Genomic DNA, 21,288 nt, shown 5'->3' on the forward strand with positions numbered 1-21,288 from the left:
GATTCTTGGCACACGTCCGTCCCTTTGGTCCCTCAGGTCCCTTGGTGTGGTGCTCATTTAGGGAGCCCTGGACCAAGTGCTCGTTCCCGTCCGCAGCTCTAGGTTGTCCTCGCCACCCTCTGAGCCGTCATGTCCCTACGTGGCGCTGGGCAGTCTTCCCTAGTGACGGTCAAGACAAGCTGAGTTAACGGCAAGAAAAGAAAGAAAACCCAAGGAAGTCTTTGCTAAACTTCCTTAGCAAAATGCCAAACACTTGCACTGAAGTGTTTGTCTCTAAATCCAAAGTTAGTTTAGGAAATGAGAGGAAAAGCAGGCAGCGCAGTGTAGCTCCTGTTTCCGGGGGTGTGCAGGTGCATTGGGGTGAATAGTGAATTACTTCCAACCACTTTAAAAAACAGTCAAGCAAAAAGAGATCTCCTAATCTGGGATAATTTCAGACTATATAGCACATGTAATGCAAGTACTTTTAGCTTAAAATAGTGAGTTCTGAAATGGTATCTTTGTTTTCCTGCTTGGGCCTTTCTGATGCCAAGCCGGGCTCCAGGCTCTCCTAGTTTAGCCTCTCCCCTGGGGGCTGGACTGGGACCCTGGGTTGGGTAGACCTGGAATCACTGTTCCTAGTTCTGTGAAAGTGGGAGGCAGGGTGGGGTCTCCAGAAACAAAGAGGAAATTCTGTAGGGTAGACACTGCTCCAGGCCTGGCAACAGAACAAGTGGTCCGTGTACTTAGCGAGAGTAAAATATATTGCTCTCAACAGTGGGTGTCCCAGTAAGATTTGAGGTAAGCATTCATTGAGTTTTTTTTTTAGTCACCACATCTTTGCTGAGTATCAATTAGGGACTGAAACAAAATCCTGCTTGGCACCTGAACAGCCTGTGGACACTGCAGGGACACAATTACTCAGGCCAGTTTCAGCTTTAGGTTTGCCTAGGGGTGGGGTTGGGGTCTCAGTGAACCTCCCACTGTACGGGAACAGGCCAGTGTGTGAAGAGGAGCTGCAGAGGGTCTAGATGACAAGACAAGGCTGAGAATGCACACATGTCTCATTGGCCTGGGGCCACGTGTGAGCTGGTGTTGGTGAATGTGGGTCTGTGCCCCTGAGATGAACGAGGTAGCAGTTTGAATAGTGGAGGGCGTCTGGGCTGGACGGTTGCTAATGGTGCATTTCTCTTCCCTGCAGACAGAGTGCCTCAACTACATCCGGGTGCTGCAGCCGCTCAGTGCCACTTCCCTTTACGTGTGTGGGACCAACGCATTCCAGCCGGCCTGTGACCACCTGGTAAGGCTGATGGGCACCTCCCTGTGCTCACGCCAGCCTGGTCAACAGTTAAAGTAGAAGGGGGCTCAAAGCAGACATAAAGCTGTCTCCACCCTAAAAAACAATAGGATTTCCTCAGAGCCAGCTGCAGAAAACAGAGGCAGCTTGTGGCCCCTCTGAAAGCCTTGTACAGCTGCTGTCAGGGGCACACAGCCCACTTGGCTCCTCTAAGTTTCGGTGTCCATGGCCAAGGGCGAGGCCTGGGGTGCAGCTCAAGGTGCTGGGAGCCCTTGGTGCTAGTGCAGAGCATGCCATGAAGGGGCGTGCTGGGAAGGACAGACAGCCTGAACATGCCATGGGGGGGGGGGGCGTGCTGGGAAGGACAGACAGCCTGGTAGCTCTGGGCATCTGGGTCAGGTGGAAAAGTCAGGACTTTCTCCTGGCTTGTGTGTTCTCGGTTGGTGCACCTGTGCTCTGGCTGTGGGAGCCACCCTTTGGGTCGACTGTGGTGTGCAGCTTGCTCACTGAACCACTCCTGGGTCCACCCACTGAGGGGCAGCCGGTCAAGTGTGCCGAGCTCCTCAAGAAGCAAGTCCGGCCTGTGTCCCTCACCGGGTCACATCCTTGACTGCCCAGCCTGGTGTCCGGCACCTCCCGCTGTGTGGGGGTCCTTTCTCTCCGGATAATCTGATGAGCAATGTGATGATCCTCAGAAAGAGAGGGAGAAGTAGCCTTTTAAATAAGTGGAATACATGGAAAATGAAGCACATTTTCTACTGTGTGTCCCTGGATTTTAATGAGTCCTGATAAATGTAAAATATGCCACAGTGAAAAGCATCATTTGCTAGAACCCTAAATTAATTGGAATTAAAATATTTTCCAATCTTGAGTCAGAGATAAATGACAAGACAACGTATGGCCTCATTAGAGACTAGATAAGGAAGCCTGGTATTTGCACACAGACGTCTGGGGTGAGATTCGTAGTCGGGGTCTACCCAGCTGCCTGTACCACAGATGCTGGCAACGAAAGCGGATAGGGGGTGGGGGTGCTTTGGGGATGGTAAGACCTTCAGTCTTCAAAGACAGTCGTTTGTATTTGCTTTTGTGCCCAAAGTGCAGTTGGACCAGAAACATTTTGCACAACAAAGGATTTTTCTGGCTAAACTCAATCAGAAGCTTAAAGTTCTGTCATTTAAACTTACATTCTATAGACAGGTTAGTTGTTGAGGTTAGAGGATACTGTATTTGGTTTAAATTTAGACCTATAATTTTTCCTAATTTTTTTTTTTTTTTTTTTGAGACAGAGTTTCACTCTTGTTGCCCAGGCTGGAGTAGAATGGCACGATCTTGGCTCACTGCAACCTCCATCTCCGGGGTCAAGGGATTCTCCTGCCTCAGCCTCCCAAGTAGCTGGGATTACAGGCATGCACCACCACGCCTGGCTAATTTGTATTTTTAGTAGAGATGGGGTTTCTCCATGTTGGTCAGGCTGGTCTCGAACTCCTGACCTCAGGTGATCCACCCGCCTCGGCCTCCCAAAGTGCTGGGATTACAGCCGTGAGCCACCATGCCCCACCAATTTTTCCTAATATTTTTAATAAAAGTTTTCGCAGCTGCAGAAAAGATGTATCACTTGTGTATCCTGGCAACCTAGATTGCACAATTGGGAGTGTGTGTGTGCACATGTCTGTGTGCCTGTGCATGTCTGTGTCTACATGTGTGTCTGTGTGTGCACGTATGTGTTCTTGCTGAACTATGACCCGTGACTCCCAAATGCCTTCACAGGCATCTCGTAAGAATAGTGACATTTTCTTATGTAACTCCAGTTTTGTCATTATAGCTAAGAAAATGTTCAATCATTCCCCAGTATCATCCTGTCTCCAGTCCCTGTTCAGATTTTCCCAACAGCCCCCAAACCTCCTTTCAAGGTATGATAAATGGTCACATCCAGTGGGGTTCACATTCCCTAACCTAACAGGTGAAGAACCGTATGCTGCTTTAACCGGCCTTTCAGAGGTGTCAGCTGTGGCCTTCCACGTGGTCTGAGCCTTCCCGCTCTGCTTCCGAGAGCATGTTTCCAGCCAGCCTCCTGCGGCAGAGGTGCTGGGTGCCCTCACGCCGCGGTGGGCCCTGCCTGTCTTCTTCAGCATCCCCAGGCTATTGGCTGCCAAGTGGCATCCCCATGTGTGTTCTGTGTGCTCTCTGGTTCCCGGCAGGCTCAGCCCCTCTCTCGTCTGTGCTGTCCAGATGAGTTTCTTCTGTCACTTGCTGGGTTTTACCTGTTTTTGTCCTGGATGCCCTTTCTCACTCATTTGTCCACACTTCTCACATGTTCAGGGATGGAGACACCTCATCTGCCATTCTGTCGGCATTCCCCCCAGTTCGTCACCTGTTTAACTTTGCCGTGTTATTTCCCTGTGTGGAACTTTCCACTTCTCTCTGTGGTTTGCTCTGTGCATTTTTTTCCTCATGTGGCTGTGGGCACTCTGGCTGGGTAAAGAGATGACCCCCAGATGGAAACGCCAGCCACTGCTTTGTTTTAGTACAGTGCGGTTCTGTTTTTAGTATTCAGATCGTTGATCCATCCAGAATGCGTTTTGGTGGGTGGAGTGAGGTAGGGATTCTGCCCGTTTAAGTTTTTCTGTTTCCTATTTATTGGGTCACCTAGCTGCTTAGAATGCCATCTTTACTGATGTTAAAATTCTGCTCATGGGCTTCCGATCACATACTGAGCAGGTCCTGTATTTGGTTTCTCCTGGCGGCTTTCCAGCCCTAGAGCCATCAGCATTGCCATTTCCATTTTGCAGATGAGTAAATTGAGGGTCTGAGATCTTGAGAAGCTTGGCCACAGCTTCTACACCCATCTGCTCGGCCCTGTTAGTCTTCTGAGAATAGCAAATTTGTAAAATGAAATGGTACAAAGACTCAGTATTACTACAGAAATTCAGCCATCTGATGATGTGCTTTCTTTTTATTCAATTGTAGAACTTAACATCCTTTAAGTTTCTGGGGAAAAACGAAGATGGCAAAGGAAGATGTCCCTTTGACCCAGCGCACAGCTACACATCCGTCATGGTTGGTGAGTCCTGCCCCTCCAGTTCCTTCACCCTGAAGATTACAGTGGCATGTTAATTACCAAACGGGATATTTGAATCTTCTCTGAAGTGCTGTCTTTCTTGGCTTTGTTTAAATGGGAGCTATCCTTACAAAAGGCACATGTGACTATATAGACCCTTTAACTTTTGAATTCATTGTTTGCAAGGATAGTAGCCTCCATGGTAAATGTCACTTTGTATCCATTGCTGGCTCATGTCATTTGGATAATCCCCTCGTGCTGAGCAAATGCTCCTGTTTGAGAGTAAGAATTTGACCGAGCCACATGCTGTCTGCGGTGGTCTTGCACCCCTGAGCAAGTGGTCATAGCCTCGTGTGCACCCACTGTTGCATCTGCCAGCATTTTCCTGGCTACGGGAATTACTTGCTCATGTTTACTTACTGCCCCATGACTCTTAAAATGCAGCTGAACATGGAGCATAAAATTATTCCCATCAAAGTGAGAGCACGCCTGTGGTCCTAGCTACTCGGGAGGCTCAGGCAGGAGGATAGGAGTTTGAGACCAGCCTGGGAAACAGCAAGAACTCGTCTTAAGCCAGGTGCGGTGGCTCACGCTTGGATCACTTGAGATCAAGAGTTCGAGACCAGCTGGCCAACAGGGTGAAACCCCATCTCTACCAAAAAAATATAAAAATTAGCCAGACGTGGTGGTGTGCGCCTATAGTCCAAGCTACTTGGGAGACTGAGGCGGGAGAATCACTTGAACTGGGAGGCGGACGTGGCAGTGAGATCACACCACTGCACTCCAGCTTGGGTGACAGAGTGAGACTCTGTCTCAAAACAAAACAAAACAAAAAAACCTCATCTCGAAAAAGAAATAACTAGAAGACACAGGACACTCCAAAAGTTGAGTAGACTGTCTTTCCCCTTCCCCTGGGGGGACACTTAATTGGATTATAAAGGAAAACACTGTATTGAATGTTTTTCCCGGGGCTGGTGCCATAGCCTGAGAGGTTGGTTCCCTTTTTCTCTTTTCTCCTGGGGCCCTGCAGATGGAGAACTTTATTCGGGGACGTCGTATAATTTTTTGGGAAGTGAACCCATCATCTCCCGAAATTCTTCCCACAGTCCTCTGAGGACGGAATACGCAATCCCTTGGCTGAACGGTAAGGAGGAGCAGTGCACCTTAGTGGGAGGTGTATGTCCCCTCATGAGCGCACACCCGTTGATCTCTCCTTTTGCTGTCTCTGAGCCCTGGGGGCCCCCCAGCTTATGTCAGCCCGTGTTTGTGGGGGACACTTCCCAAACTGCCCAGCAATGGCCAGAGTCCCAGGGCATCTTGTTTGGTGTTCTCTCTGCTAACTGTCTTAAGACAGCTCACCACCAACCCCCCAAAAATGGATTTGGGAGACTGTCATAAAAGTGAGAATCTGATAGTAAATGGCAAACTCAGACTAATCAGATGGGGACATGGTGTAATTTCTGGAGTGATATTAAAGTGTGGTGCCAACACTGGTGTGGGACCTGCCTCCAGGCCCAGCGTCTAGCGCCTGGTCGGTTGGGCTCTGGGTGCCTTGTTGCTGCCAGCGGCACATGTCCGATGTCCGTCTTCAATGTGCAGGGAGAAGCTGGTGGCTGTTCATGGAGCCTTTTCTTGTGGATGCCAGCCAGTAGAGCCCTGGGTTTTGAACCTCTTGACCTCAGGGCAGATCCCAAGACCCAAGATTCAGGGACACTCGGCTATTCCTCGGGGTGGGGCAGGATCTGGTGGTTAGAGTTTGTTGATTTGAAGCATGTGTTGTTTAAACCAGCAAATGCATACCTTACGTAGGTCTCGGATGCTGGTACGATCTGGCTCCCTGCCTTCCAGTCAGGAGGCCCAGCCTCAGTTCTTTGGGTGGGCCTGGGTGGGATGTGCTGCAGAACCACCACCAGGGGCACCTCTCTGAGGCCGAGGAGGTGGGGGTAAGGCACCCTGTGGGCTCAGTGCTGTCATCATCTGCGGACCCTGGAGTTTCTGCTTGGGCTGTGGCATGTGCACACTCCAGACATCCTTGCAGGGAAGCCCTCAGGCCCCCAAGGCAGTGCAGGCTGGCCTCGTGACCTCGCGGGTACAGGCAGGCCCCCAGCTCTGTGTTCCGGGATAATCACTGTCCTCTCTCTGCAGAGCCTAGTTTTGTGTTTGCCGACGTGATTCGAAAAAGCCCAGACAGCCCCGACGGCGAGGATGACAGGGTCTACTTCTTCTTCACAGAGGTGTCTGTGGAGTACGAGTTTGTGTTCAGGGTGCTGATCCCACGGATAGCAAGAGTGTGCAAGGTGAGTGCCAGGCACCCTGGCTTCGCTTGGCCCCTGCCATGGCAGTAGTGTGCCTGGATGATGGGTGGCTCCTGACCTTCGTCTGAAATGTCACTTTCCCTAGCACTTTATTCCCTTGGGCCTCAGATGCGGCTCTCAATGGATCTTATTTCTGGTGGTTATGGGGACCGAGGGAATGCTGGCCCCCATGTGTGACTCATTAGCCTCCTGTTCTCAGGAGGTTCTGTCTTTTAACGCACCCTCTTCAAACCTCCCCAGCTTATAAAAAGCAAGGCTTTGTGGAATGTATTCACCAGAGTCTGTTGGAATTTCACCATTTGTCTCTTAATCTACCTAAGAGTGAAACAGTAACCGACGGCTTAAGATTAAGAAGAGAGATCCAATACCAAAGTTTGTCAAAACACAAATCTTTAAGTATCTAAAAAGTAGAGGGGGATTGCCTTTAAAATGACACACTGTAGGCACAGCGCTCTGTGCAGGAGAGCAGCTGTGGGCTTGATTCTAGGAAATCTCAAGGTTGCTCAGTGGCAGTTTCTGGAAGGTGCATTGACAGGCCTCAGGAGCTGGGGGAAACCACATGAGACACAGCCACCATGTCCCTGGCCGGGCGCTCATCTCGGAGCAGGTAGCCATTCATCTCTCGTGGAAATGGGTAGACAGTTCCTGCATGGCCCTTTCTCATCTAGTGATGACCATCAGGACATCAGAGAAGCAGGGTTCCGTTCGTGCTTATGGCGCACAAAAGTGAGTGCTTTCGACGCCGTTCCGTTAACAACCATTGCATAAGGAAGAAGGTGGGTGATGCACACACCTGAGTATCCACCTCCTGCTTTGCTACCTGCCCAGGCCTTCTGTAGCCAGGGCTCACTGACCATATCTTCCAGCTATCCCCCAGCCATGGCTGCCATGCTTCTGTCTTGCAGACCAGGAAACCATCCTATCAACAGTGTGAGTGTCGGGGACAAGCCAGTGCCCCTTGAGATGGGGAGGGTGCTGCAGTTCCAGGGCTCTTGGCAGGTGTGCGAAGTGCTCAGAATGCCCTCAGAGCAGCACTGGCCAGGGGACTCGAGCCCTCCCCTGCCATTGGGAAGCCAAGGATCAGACTTGCCTTGACCTTGACTTATTACCCAGCACTGAGGGTTTGCAGCGGGATCAGTGAGCAGATCCAGCGATGCACAGTGCAGCCACCCTGACCCCTCACAAGTCTCTGCAAGTCGTAGGCACACTGCCGTTGTCCCCACTGATCCCTTTTTTCCCCCCACGATTGTTTGAACTCCTGGACTGGGGTGGTTTGAGCTTAGCCCCCACAGCTTCTGCCTACCGCCCAGGCACACATGAACGCTTCGCCTGCTGCCCATGACCTGAAAGCCAAATGAAACCCCTGACGAGAAATGCACTGGAAATTATTCTTTGCTAAAACATCAAGGAGGAAAATGAAGTCCTTTTATCAAAAAGAGAATTTGGGCTCCTGTAGTCACACAGCAGAGATGAAGAGGGAACATTTTCCCTGTGTCCAAAATAAGTAAGGCTGCTTCTCTCTCATATTCTGCACTCAGGTTTTGTGATTTCAGTATTTCTCTCCAGACCACACACAGTCGTGCGTAGTTTATAATTGTGTCTTGGTCATCGGATCCCTGAAAAGCATTTATAAAGAACTTAGTAGGCTCAAAGCACTTTAGCAGATACTTTGGGTAGAAAGGAAGTGAAGGCTCTGTTCCCTCAAATGGTGGAAGGTTCACACATTTGCCCAAGATAGGCTGCAGGGCCGGTGGCTGTCCCCTGGAAGGAGGCTGCTGCCATCTGCCCCACCCAGAGCGTGTTCATTGATGGGTCCTGGTCAGGAAAGTCACACAATGCCAGGGGCCTTGGCAGTTGGAAGTGTGTGAGCGCGGCAGCACCTCTGCGGTTGCAGGACTGAGTGCTGGGCACAGGTAGGCATGGACGGTCAAAGGAGCTTTTGGTGAGAGGGCTTCTGTCCTTTTTGTTTTGTGTGTTAACCCGGGAGCGTTCTGGGATCCAAGCTGGAACCTGGATGCGGTGCTGCGGGCCACACACATAATTGCGACCTCTGTGCCCTGTTGCCCGAGCTTTGTTTCAGTCAGGCACAGATGCGCTGTGTTGGGCCATGGAGGGGTGCACCTCTGACCTTAGTGCCTGCCCACAGGGGATCTGCTCTCGGCCCACCACGTCTTATTGTTGGGGTTTTAGGGGGACCAGGGCGGCCTGAGGACCTTGCAGAAGAAATGGACCTCCTTCCTGAAAGCCCGACTCATCTGCTCCCGGCCAGACAGCAGCTTGGTCTTCAATGTGCTGCGGGACGTCTTCGTGCTCAGGTCCCCGGGCCTGAAGGTGCCTGTGTTCTACGCACTCTTCACCCCACAGCTGTAAGTGCTCTGGGTGGAGTCTCCCTCCTTGCTGCCTCGATGCCCGCCAGGCGGTCCCGTCACCTCTTTCCCCTCCCCAGGAACAACGTGGGGCTGTCGGCAGTGTGCGCCTACAACCTGTCCACAGCCGAGGAGGTCTTCTCCCACGGGAAATACATGCAGAGCGCCACGGTGGAGCAGTCCCACACCAAGTGGGTGCGCTACAACGGCCCGGTCCCCAAGCCGCGGCCTGGAGCGGTGAGCTGGGGCATTGGGGGCGGGCCATGCTTTCCCTTCAAGGCCCAGGGCATGGAATCCGGTACAGGCAGTGGGGCCTGCTCAGGGACTGGGTACTTGGCCACGCCAAGGCTCTCTGCATTGGGACTAGGACGGCCGATGAGCACAGCTCATCCTTCTTCCCTTTTGCGTGTTATGTAACAGTCTTTGCTACACTATTGCACAAACAAGAAGGCTGGGGCAGCTGTTTTGCACAATTGATGTTGCGTAACAATTAGGCCTGTTTCATTTTCAGTTTCTTACAGAGAAACACGTGATTCCTTGGCAAAGGCCTCTGCACCATCCACTAGTCAACAGGAGTCACATTTTTTTCTCCTAAATACAGTGAACTTTATGTAGACATTGGGAATTTCCAGGCCGATTCCCTCCCTCACATGGTGAAATGGGTGTGGCAGACATGTGCGCAGCCCTCTGTGGGGCTGTGACCTGGCCCTCAGAGCTCACTGCAGCACCAGCTCCCTCCCAAGGGCCGCTGTCCCTGACACCATCGTGGCTCCTTCTGTGCATAGCTTAGTAAAATGTGTTCACTCGTGGTCACAAATTTTGATTTACACACATCAGGGAGCTAGAACAGGAAAAAATAATCCCTTGGGCTCTTATACCATTTAAGATTGGCCTGGTTTTAGCCATGTTTAGCATTCTTTTCATGAGAAAGCTGCAAATCAGTGTTCTGTTTTTCAATTTCAAAAGCTCAATCAGTGTTTTTCACTTACAAATAGATGAAAATTCCTTTCCTGAGTATGTATCGTGAGTGCAGTTCTCTCTCGCAGATGGGTTTTATAACTGTGTCCTCTGCTGACTGGGGAGAGGCCACCTTTCCGCATAGTAAAGTTATTCACTGCTACCCTCATTTCAAGGAATGCATTGTGTGGTTTCCAGGTTTTGCAGCCCGCCTGCGTTGGCTGCTTGTGTGGAAGCACCCGTTGGGTGGTGGGAGCACGAGCACGTTAACAGTGGGGGATTTCCTCCCTGCAGTGCATCGACAGTGAGGCACGGGCCGCCAACTACACCAGCTCCTTGAATTTGCCAGACAAGACGCTGCAGTTCGTCAAAGACCACCCTTTGATGGATGACTCGGTAACCCCAATAGACAACAGGCCCAGGTTAATCAAGAAAGATGTGAACTACACCCAGATCGTGGTGGACCGGACCCAGGCCCTGGATGGGACTGTCTATGATGTCATGTTTGTCAGCACAGGTGGGTTCCAAGGGCTTGGCAGGCTTGACAGTGACAGCACATCTGTGTCCTTTGGTAGGAAAATGGGCAAATCCAATTATTCTTTTGGGAGTAGTTCTGTTGCCTCCCTCGAGGTAACCCGGGAGGTTTGTGGGAACGTAAAAAGATTTCTGAGAAGTCACCACACCAGGTGGCTTTCAGATCTGGGACCACCAGGCTGCTGGGGATACTTGTTAGAAATAAAAATGCAAGTCCTGGCCTGCGGCTGGGCTGGGCTGGTGCAGAGGAGTACTGGCCGCTGAGGAGTTGGGGCAATGCCCGTGCAGGGGGCAGGTGTGAGCCACCTGGGAGGAGGCGTCAGCCTGGCGTTTCCTAACTGCTGGCAGAAGACCACGTCCCTGCTTCCTGGCTGAGGAGCCAGGTTTTAGATGTGCCCTGGCATGTGGACTCTGAAATAAGCACTTTTGGAACAGGGACAGGGGCCAGGAGCCACAGTGGCTGGCAGTGCATTGTGGCCTGCCCTCGGAGCCTCCCAGCCGACCTCACATGCCCCCTGCCCTCACCGCCTGCCTAGGGCCCTTACCAGTGACACCCCAAGGGCTGGTGGAGCGTGGGAGCTGCCTCATGTGGCACCCAGCCGATGAGGATTATTGGGGTCAACAATGGAACAGTTTATTTTCCTTGGAAAAAAACCAGAATCACCCATAACACTTGGGTTTCCGGGTGTTTATTTTGCCAAAGGCTTTTCCTTTTTTTGTTTCTAATGTGAAATCATCATTGTTTCCTAAGTATCTTGTGGAGGGAATGACTTGAGAGTGAAGAGTGTGAAGTTTGCCGCTGTGGTCACTGTCCTTGGTTTCTGTGTCTGGGTTAGTGTCACTGACCTGTAGCTTTGACCCTGCAGACCGGGGAGCTCTGCACAAAGCCATCAGCCTCGAGCATGCTGTTCACATCATCGAGGAGACCCAGCTCTTCCAGGACTTTGAGCCGGTCCAGACCCTGCTGCTGTCTTCAAAGAAGGTAAAGTGACGCAGGCAGCCGGACGGGGGGCTTCCCGGCTCAGTGACTTTGATTCTAGGTGACAGGAGAGTTGCCAAGCTGGGGTCGGGCTCCTAGGCAGGCCCCTCTGTCAGTCTGCCCTGGATGAGCCAACCTTCAGACTTGGACACAAAGCCATTCCATGAGCTGTGGGATCTGAATTGGGGGAGGCGGGAAGGCAGACCTGGGGAGATGGGACTTTCTCTTCGAAGTTGCTGGACTGTCATTGAGTTGTTGGTGCAGGTTTACAGGCTGTGGAGAGGTGGGCAGTGCTCCATGAAGACACGTTTTTGTGACCTGAGCTTGGGGGGTGTGCAGACTGCATCTGTGGGATATGATAGTGATACAGCTGACTCGTCAGCGTGGAAAATCCGCAAGAGAAGTGGTTCGTCTCATCTGTAAAGCTGTGTCCACCTGTGGCTGAGACTCTCGGGTCCGGCCTGCAATACTCCCAAGCAGCCCTTGGCAGGGTTGGGTGGGCATCTACGCTGGCCTTTAGGGGGCTGCCTCTCTGGCCCTGGCTCCTGCCGGGACCTCCATCCACCTTGTGGGGTCCAGGCCCAGTCAGGCCCCTCCTCCCTCAGCCGGGAGCAACGGGCAGAGGAAGGGGGCCCCTGTCCGGCCAGGTAAGATAGCTACCCTCAGCAGGTGCATACTTGCAAACGCCCCTCCAGGTCTTCCGTCCTCTTCCCTCCCCTGTGTCCACAAAGCTTGGGAGCCTGGGCCCTTTGACTTCCCTTCTCTGCTAATGGAGAGTTCTCCCTCAAATTGGAAAGGAAAAGAGAATGAAGTAGCCTGAGGGAGTCAGAAGCCACCGGGTTCCGGCATCTGATCACCAGCCTCTCGGTCTCCAGCACACACAGGGGGCCCTGGAGATTTGAAGGGTTGATGCTTTAGCCACGGCCCACCCCCAGGGCCTCGCCCCAGCCTCATTGTTGAAAGGAGGGGACCCAGAAGCTGTTCTGGGGCCATCGTGCTGTTCAGTGGCCTCAGCCAGACTGGGCAGGCACCTGTAACGTCTCTAAAATGTGGACTTCTCGTTAGAATAAAGATTGGGCCCCTGGTGTGGACATTTGTGAGAATGACACGCTGTTCCAAGGGTCACTTAGGGACCTGGGCTGGTGGAGGCTTCCAGAGCACATGGGCACTGATCCTCAAAGGCAGAAGGGGGTAGGGAGAGGAGGGCCGCATAGAGGCGGTTATGGGTCAGTGCCCACCTGCCATCTCCCAGGACTCGGTCACGTGGCCACACCAGGGCAGTCGGCCACACAGGGAGCCTCGCACCCAGGAGGAGGAGCCAGTGGGTTTGGGGAAGCGCTTGCTGGTCCTGCTGGACCACCCGACCCGCCTCTCTCTGTAGGAGCGTCCATTGGTGGGGATGTGGCTTAGTTGCCTGGACAGGCGGAAATGCATCCTGCCTGCCATGGGGTCCTGTGCCTTCTCCTTGGGCCCCAGTAGCCTCCAGGTGGGGGTGCAAGGCCCAGCTCCATGGCCATGGCAGCAGGAAGAGGCTGTTCAGTGGTAAGAAGACTATGCCCCCCTCCCCATCAGGCTCTCTCAGGGTGATCAGCAAACAGAGAAATGGCCAGTGCCACGCCCTCCCCCTGTCCTACGGCTGGGGAGACGCGCTGTTCCTCCACCCTCACCTCCTCTCGCCGATGACAAGCATGGGGTTTTGCTTTTTATTTTGGTAAATACACATCAGATGAAAGTTGCCGTCGTAACCATTTTTCATTGTGCATGTCATTGGCATTAAGAACATTCACGTCGTTTTGCAGCCATCACCACTGTCTGTCTGCACGGCGCTTTTCATCTTCCCAAACAGAAGCTTTTTACCCATGAAATACAAACTCTTCATTCTCCCCTGCTCCAGCCCGGGGCAGCCGCCATTCTGCTTTCAGTTTCTGTCTGGGTACCTTATATAAGTGGAATCACACGGTATTTATCCTTTCGTGACTGGCTTATTTCACTTAACATACTGTCCTCGAGGTTCCTTCCTGCTGTCTCAGGGGTCAGGGTGTTCCAAGGCTGCATACTCCTCTGTCGTATGTGAAGACCACATTTTGTGTACGCGTTCATCCCTTGATGGACACAGTTGCTCCCACCTTCTGGCTCCTGTGAACAGTGCTGCTGTGAACGTGGGTGTGCGGATACCTCAAGTCCTTGCTTTCCGCTCCTTGGGTGCACATAGCAGACGCAGTTTGCTTGACCCTCTCTGAGCCCACTGAGTTGGCTGTGTCTGTATTTTCACCAGGACTCCTTGGGATGCTGAGCTGCTAGTGTGGCAGAGGGCAAGGAAGGCACTTGGACAGCTTGGTTGCCTCTGATCATGTCCACCATCGCTCCAACCTGCCCTCAGGGTCCGATGTGCACACACAGCAGCAGAGACCGAGATGGGAGTGTGAGAGCTGCCTGCACGGGGACAATCCTCAGGCCTAGGGAAGTGGGAGGCAGGGGGCGTCGACAGGCAGGAGTACACAAGACAGGCTTGCTCTCAGTGTGCCTCACTCATGCTGCCAGGTGCCCAGTCAGGTTTTTTTCTTTGCCTTTAAAAAATTTTTTGTCTTGAAATAATTTTAAATTTACGCATGAGTTTTGATGATTGTGCAGAAGGATCTTGAGCGCCCCCACCCAGCTCCACATGTGCGATGTCTCACATAACCAGTGTGCATGTATCTGAGCCAAGGTGCTGTCATGGTGCAGTACGTTACCTGAACCCTAGACCCTGGACCCTCTCACCTCCCACCCCCCACCTTCCTGGCTCAGTACCCCGGGTTGCACTGGACACTGCATCTCCTCGGCCTCTGCTCTGTTCCTGCCTCCCTGACCTCAGCACTCCTGGAGAGGAGTGGTCCAGTGTTTTGTGGCGTGTCTGGTGTTTTCTTGTGATTATCTTGGGGTCGTGGTTTTACAAGGAGCACCAAAGAAGGCGCTTTCTGGGGATGTGGCATCTGTATGACTCACACCAGCGCGATGACCTCGGTCATTCGGTCCAAGTCACCGCCGTCTTTTCCATGCCGAGTGTGTCAGGCCATGTAGTCCCCACTGAGGGGTCGGGGAGAGTGAGCCCCACCCCCTGGGGAGGCATGCGGGAAACCCCCATAGTCATTCATGCTTATTTGCAGGGATAGACTTGGAGGCTACAGAAATGCCCTGTTCTCCTCCCACCCACTGGCATCCACATCCACCAGTGGGTCCTGCCTGCGGCAGTTATAGCTGGCTGTCCTGATGGCCAGTTCCTCCTTCCCTGTCCCCTCTTCCCTTCCACAATCATCCCTTGGTCTCCATGTGGCGTCTTTTCGTTTTTACAGCTCAGTTTCATTTGGGCTCCAGCCCAGCCCGATCCGGGAGAAGCGGAAGTTGGGGCTGAGTCTCCTGCAGGGTGCAGGAGGTGGTCTGGATCCCCTTGGGACGGGCCTTGCCCCCACAGCCCACCCCACCCTCCACAGCCACCCTCGATGCCCTGCTTGGCCATCCAGGGCACCCTGCTCTGCACTGCATGGTGTCCACACCACCTCGCAGGTGTCCCCCATGGGACCCAGCAGGACTAGCTGTCCCTTGGAAGTTACCCAGCTTGGCTTTGTGCCAGAGAACGTTTCCGCCACTCCACAAGCCGTGTGGTGCCCGAACTGGGATCCGGGATATCATCCTCAATCCTGCCTACAAACGTGGTGCGCACGTGGCCTCATCTGCCCAGGTCTCTGCTGCTGCTGCTGCTGCTGTGAGGCCGGTGCCGGGCCAGGTTCCCTCTGCTGTGTATTGTCACAGTTTCCATCCTTGGAGGCTTCCCCTTTCTCTGGTGGGTCTGTGCCCGCACAGCCGGGTGTGTGGCCTGGGGCCTTCTGTGTTGGCATCAGGGCCTGTGATCTTCCAGCCATACTCTGAAGTTGACTCCCAGCGTATCCTCTGAGGATGAAAGTCATGTTTCATCTGACCATAAACCAGTACGTTGTGTGTAAATTTGAGAATCTTGTATTGTTAACCAAAAGGTGTTCCCAGGCTGTCGAGGCAGATGCCCTGGGCAGAGGCTAGACAGCACACTCCACGGGCCACCTCCAGGTCTGTTGCTTCAGGTGGGTGCAGTGTGGGGCACCCTCCTTCCAGCTGAGTTCCGTTCAAAAGCAGTCAGCAGCCTTGGATGCCTGTGTGCTGGGCACTGCTGGTGCCAGGTGGGCTGATGGGATTGGCCTGAAGCTGGCGTCCCTGGGAGCCAAGTTTCCCGAAGGTGGAGAGTCTCACCTGCCCTCTGCTGTGGGTGTGGCTGCTCTGGAGCTCTTCCCTTTTACTTATAGACACGTGAAGAGCAAAGGCATTGTTCCTTCTTTTATGTTATGTATCGCGATCTGCTCATCCTTTGCATGTCGTCCATTTGGCATCCCCGTTATGTTAGGTCCCTGCTGGATCCAGACCCTCACAAAAGGCTCCCCGCCCATAGGTGCTCACATTCTGGCTCGAGGGATAGGGTTGGGCTTCGAGGTGGTGTGCTTCAGCCCCTGGCTGCAGCCCCTTCTCCCCTGTAGTGAGGCCGGGAAGATGACCAGGAGTGCCAGGCTCATGCATCCCCCTCTACGTGGAGGCGGTCTGGAGGTGGGGACTGAACAGCCTCTCCACTGGCTAAGAGAAACACATGCAGAGAAGCGCTCTGCTGGAGGGCAGGACCCGGGCAGTGGGTGCCCAGACAGGGGAGAGAGGGATTTGGATCTAAGGCCCAGTGAGCCCTGACGTAGCGCGTGTATTCTGCCGGAAGGTCGCAGACCTGCCTTGTTCGCCTCTGGTCCTGAGTGCCTCTCCTCCCTACTGCGGCATGCCCTGATGGTGCGCTCTGGCTGCTTCCCACACACTGGTGCCTGCTTGCCTGATGCTAGTTCTCCTGTGTCTCACACACGCAGGGCAGGAGGTTCGTCTATGCTGGCTCTAACTCGGGCGTGGTCCAGGCCCCTTTGGCCTTCTGTGGGAAGCACGGCACCTGCGAGGACTGTGTGCTGGCTCGGGACCCCTACTGCGCCTGGAGCCCACCCACAGCGACGTGTGTGGCTCTGCACCAGCCTGAGAGCCCCAGCAGGTACGGGCGGGGCGCGCCGCCGGGGGGGTGCCCCCGTGTGCGGGTGAGTAACACTGCCGGTTGTCTTGCAGGGGTTTGGTTCAGGAGATGAGCGGCGATGCTTCTGTGTGCCCGGGTGAGTGACTCCTCGACGTCCTGTTTCCTGTGGGAGTGGCGAGGTCTTGTAACCATTTCACGGTGCTTCAGTTCTGTGGCATTTGTGTGTGTTTTGTTTTTCTTTCTCCACTTGGAACAGAGGTCAAGTGTCCTGTAGCAGACTCGTGGTCTTCTCTTTTTTTCTTGCCAAAAGAGTATTTGAAGCCACTTAGAGTGTGTCTGTTTACTGGGGAGCAGTCTCCTTCCAAAACGGTTCTGTTTTCTTTCTGCTTAGCTTGAGGCTCATTAAACAAAACCTAAGTCTGTTATAAATGGGGAGAAAGGAGCCTGTGAGTGATTAATCCTCAGGCAGTGGAAAGGCTGGGGTGGTGTTTCCCCTGGGGCTCCCACCTGAGATTCACCCGCCTGTGGATGTCTGAAATAGCGCCTCGCCCAGAGGGTGGGGTGGCATCAGGCCAGGACGCCCCTTCCCCAGCAGCCACCTTCCAGGGTGCTAAAGGCAGACTTGACCCTCGGTTCTGTGTCCTCTTGTCCCTGAAAAGACAGCTGTCATCAGACTAAGAAAAGTTTAGACAGCTGGGCATGGCGGTACACGCCTGTAGTCCCAGCTACTAGGGAGGCTGAGGCAGGAGGATTGCTTGAGCCCAGGGGTTCAAGGCTGCAGTGAGCTTATCATGCCACTGCACTCCAGCCTGGGTGACTAAGTGAGACCCAGACTCTAAAAAGAAAAGAAAAGCTGGCCGGGCACAGTGGCTCACGCCTGGAATCCCAGCATTTTGGGAGTCTGAAGCAGGAGGATCACTTGAGCTCATGAGTTCAGGACCACCCTGGGCAATGTGGTGAGACCCTGTCTCTACAAAAAATACAAAAATTAGCCAGACCTGGAGGTAGACACCTGTAGTCCCAGCTACTCTGGAGACTGAGGTGGGAAGATCCCTTGAACTGGGGAGGTTGAGGCTGCAGTGAGCTGTGATTGCACCACTGCACTCCAGCCTGGGCAACAGAACCAGACCCTGTTTCAAGAAAAAAAAAAAAAAAAAGTTTAGGCAGGAGGAGAGTGCTGAGATACACTGAAAGGTCAGCCTTCCTTGTAGCCACTAGCAGAAGCATCTCGTGTCTGATTCAGAGAGCGACACTAGGCGCAGAACTGGCTTCTGCTCAGCCTCCCCAGCCTGGCGCGTTTTCTTCTGGGACACGGGTGAGAAATGCGATTTCTGCTGCTCAGAGCTGCCTCTGATTTCTTTGTCCCTATGGGCTGTCATCCAGGGCTCATCTTTGCTTTTTGGTCACGCATGTCTTTATCTCCTTAGTTGTTCTGGAAGATTCCATGTTGCTCCAGTGGGTGAAACTCTTGCATCATCTTGTGGGTATTTTAAAGAAGTTGTTAAATAGCAAATGGGGATTGTTGACGCTGTGCACATTTATTTTGATGTTCCAGATAAAAGTAAAGGAAGTTACCGGCAGCATTTTTTCAAGCACGGTGGCACAGCGGAACTGAAATGCTCCCAAAAGTCCAACCTGGCCCGGGTGTTTTGGAAGTTCCAGAATGGCGTGTTGAAGGCCGAGAGCCCCAAGTATGGTCTTATGGGCAGAAAAAACTTGCTCATCTTCAACTTATCAGAAGGAGACAGTGGGGTGTACCAGTGCCTGTCAGAGGAGAGGGTTAAGAACAAGACGGTCTTCCAAGTAGTCGCGAAGCACGTCCTGGAAGTGAAGGTGGTTCCAAAGCCCGTGGTGGCCCCCACCTTGTCAGTTGTTCAGACAGAAGGTAGTAGGATTGCCACCAAAGTGTTGGTGGCATCCACCCAAGGGTCTTCTCCCCCGACCCCAGCCGTGCAGGCCACCTCCTCCGGGGCCATCACCCTTCCTCCCAAGCCTGTGCCCACCAGCACATCCTGTGAACCAAAGATTGTCATCAACACGGTCCCCCAGCTCCACTCGGAGAAAACCATGTATCTTAAGTCCAGCGATAACCGCCTCCTCATGTCCCTCTTCCTCTTCTTCTTTGTTCTCTTCCTCTGCCTCTTTTTCTACAACTGCTATAAGGGATACCTGCCCAGACAGTGCTTGAAATTCCGCTCCGCCCTGCTGATCGGGAAGAAGAAGCCCAAGTCAGATTTTTGTGACCGTGAGCAGAGCCTGAAGGAGACGTTAGTGGAGCCAGGAAGCTTCTCCCAGCAGAATGGGGAGCACCCCAAGCCAGCCCTGGACACTGGCTATGAGACCGAGCAAGACACCATCACCAGCAAAGTCCCCACGGACAGGGAGGACTCACAGAGGATCGACGACCTTTCCGCCAGGGACAAGCCCTTCGACGTCAAGTGTGAGCTGAAGTTCGCGGACTCAGATGCAGATGGAGACTGAGGCCGGCTGTGCGTCCCCGCCGGCGCCTCGGCTGCGACGTGTCCAGGCCTGGAGTGTTTTGTGTTTCTCCTGTTCAGTATCCGAGTCTCGTGCAGTGCTGCGTAGGTTAGCCCGCATCGTGCAGACAACCTCAGTCCTCTTGTCTATTTTCTCTTGGGTTGAGCCTGTGACTTGGTTTCTCTTTGTCCTTTTGGAAAAATGACAAGCATTGCATCCCGGTCTCGTGTTCTGCAGTCAGTCGGAGTACTTGAAGAAGGCCCGCGGGCGGCACAGAGTTCCTGAGCCCTTTCTGTAGTGGGGGAAACATGGCTGGACCTCTGCTGGCTGAGAAGAGCATCCCTTCAGCTTCCCCTCCCTGTAGCAGCCACTAAAAGATAATTTAATTCCAGATTGGAAATGACGTTTTAGTTTATCAGATTGGTAACTTATCGCCTGTTGTCCAGATTGGCACGAACCTTTTCTTCCACTTAATTATTTTTTTAGGATTTTGCTTTGATTGTGTTGATGTCTTGGGTCATTTTTTTTTTAAATTACAGAAGCAGATGTTTTAATATTTAGAAGAAGATGTATATCTTCCAGATTTTGTTATATATTTGGCATAAAATATGGCTTACGTTGCTTAAGATTCTCAGGGATAAACTTCCTTTTGCTAAATGGATTCTTTCTGCTTTTAGAAATGTAGACATGAACACTGCCCGGAACCCACTCACCTTTTTCTTTTTTCTTTTTTTAACTTTATTCCTTGAGGGAAGCATCGTTTTTGGAGAGATTTTCTTTCTGTACTTTGTTTTACTTTTTCTTTTTTTTAACTTTTACTCTCTTGAAGAGGAGGACCTTCCCACGTCCGCGAGGTGGGTTTTGAGCAAGGGAAGGTGGCTGGGTGAGCTGAGTGGAGCCAGGCTGGCTCCGAGCTGAGATGGGAGCGCGGTACAATCTGGAGCCCACAGCTGTCGGTCAGAACCTCCTGTGAGACAGATGGAACCTTCACAAGGGCGCCTTTGGTTCTCTGAACATCTCCTTTCTCTTCTTGCTTCAATTTCATACCCACTGCCTGCCCGGACTTTCCATCCAGCCTCACTGAGCTGCCCGCCACTGGAACAGAACTGGGCCTCCGTGGCCGGGGCCGCGAGCTGCGACCACAGCACCCTCAAGCGCACAGCGCTGTTCCTGCCACTGTCCTGAAGATGTGAATGGGCGGTACGACTTCAACACTGGTGAATTTCACACTCCATCTCCCCGCTTTGTAAATACCCATCGGGAAGAGACTCCTTTTTCCATGGCGAAGAGCAATAAACTCTGGATGTTTGTGTGCGTGTGTGGACAGTCTCGTCTTCCAGCATGATAGGATTTGACCATTTTGGTGTAAACATTTGTGTTTTATAAGATTTACCTTGTTTTTATTTTTCTACTTTGAATTGTATACATTTGGAAAGTACCCAAATAAATGAGAAGCTTCTATCCTTGATTTGGGGAAGACATTCCTTAGCGGAGGCCATGCAGCCTCCCGCCCCTGCATGGCCCAGGCGGCACAGCTGGGCTCACTCTTTTCTGTCTGTTTCCTGCTGTGTTTTGCCCTCTCTGGCCTGTGACGTGCTCTTGGCGACTTCTTCCTCAGTGCCCTCTCTTTTCTGTCCTCTCTGTCTCACAGCCTCGTCTCCTAAGCCCCTCCCTCCTCCTGGCTCCTCCTCCCTGTCCTGTCTGGGCCATGCGGGGGACAGGAGGCCTTCCTCCCCCTGGACCCCCTGGCCAGCCTCGGGTGCGGGGCCCGACAGCAGCTCGAAGGTCTCCTTGCTGCCGCCCTTCCTGAGTGACCAGGCACAGCACGTGCACGCCCTGGGGACCTTCCACCTCTTCTGCCAGGCGACCGGTGAGTTGGGCCCTCTCTGTCCCCTGTGCCCTGTCCATCTGTCTCCTCCCACAGGTGGGGGGCAGGTGGGGGCATCCTCCACATCCCTCCACATGTGTTCCTTTGCCTTCTTTATCTGTCCTGGCTGCGTCCCTTGGGTTGAGCCATTTCACACTTTCATTGTGGGTCCATCCCGAGGGAAAGTGTAGACAGTCAGTGTGAAACCACTTCTAGTATACAGGGGCCAACCAGTGTTTTCTGTAAAGGGCTAGATATTTAGGCTTTGTGGGCCACAGGCTCTGTCACAGCCACTCTGCTCTGCTGTTGTATTGTAAAAGCAGCCAGTCAATACACAATGAGTGGACAGGGCTGTGTGCCAATAAAACTTTATTTATAAAAATCCACGGTGGGCCA

General features: G+C 52.9%; 1 protein-coding gene across 10 annotated transcripts in view; it reads left to right on the forward strand.

Annotated features, from left to right (window-relative positions):
* SEMA4D (semaphorin 4D) overlaps positions 1–20,493 on the forward strand; it is a 117,946-nt gene extending 97,453 nt beyond the window's left edge. For 7 of the 10 annotated variants that reach the window (XM_009189085.4, XM_009189091.4, XM_009189086.4 and 4 more), the window contains 11 exons: positions 1,181–1,279; positions 4,244–4,337; positions 5,365–5,478; positions 6,480–6,631; positions 8,840–9,015; positions 9,096–9,252; positions 10,267–10,489; positions 11,373–11,488; positions 16,396–16,568; positions 16,640–16,683; positions 18,103–20,491. In XM_009189085.4, the coding sequence (XP_009187349.3) occupies positions 1,181–1,279; positions 4,244–4,337; positions 5,365–5,478; positions 6,480–6,631; positions 8,840–9,015; positions 9,096–9,252; positions 10,267–10,489; positions 11,373–11,488; positions 16,396–16,568; positions 16,640–16,683; positions 18,103–19,028 (2,274 nt within the window). In that variant the 3' untranslated portion in view covers positions 19,029–20,491. Of the gene's footprint in view, positions 1–1,180; positions 1,280–4,243; positions 4,338–5,364; positions 5,479–6,479; positions 6,632–8,839; positions 9,016–9,095; positions 9,253–10,266; positions 10,490–11,372; positions 11,489–16,395; positions 16,569–16,639; positions 16,684–18,102 lie in introns of all 10 variants that reach the window. The other 3 variants (XM_009189084.4, XM_003911895.5, XM_021927864.2) reach the window with 1 other exon arrangement.
* Positions 20,494–21,288: the final 795 nt, after the last annotated feature.

The sequence above is a fragment of the Papio anubis genome, chromosome 13 (assembly GCF_008728515.1).
Source record: "Papio anubis isolate 15944 chromosome 13, Panubis1.0, whole genome shotgun sequence".
Classification (NCBI taxonomy): Eukaryota; Metazoa; Chordata; class Mammalia; order Primates; family Cercopithecidae; genus Papio; species Papio anubis.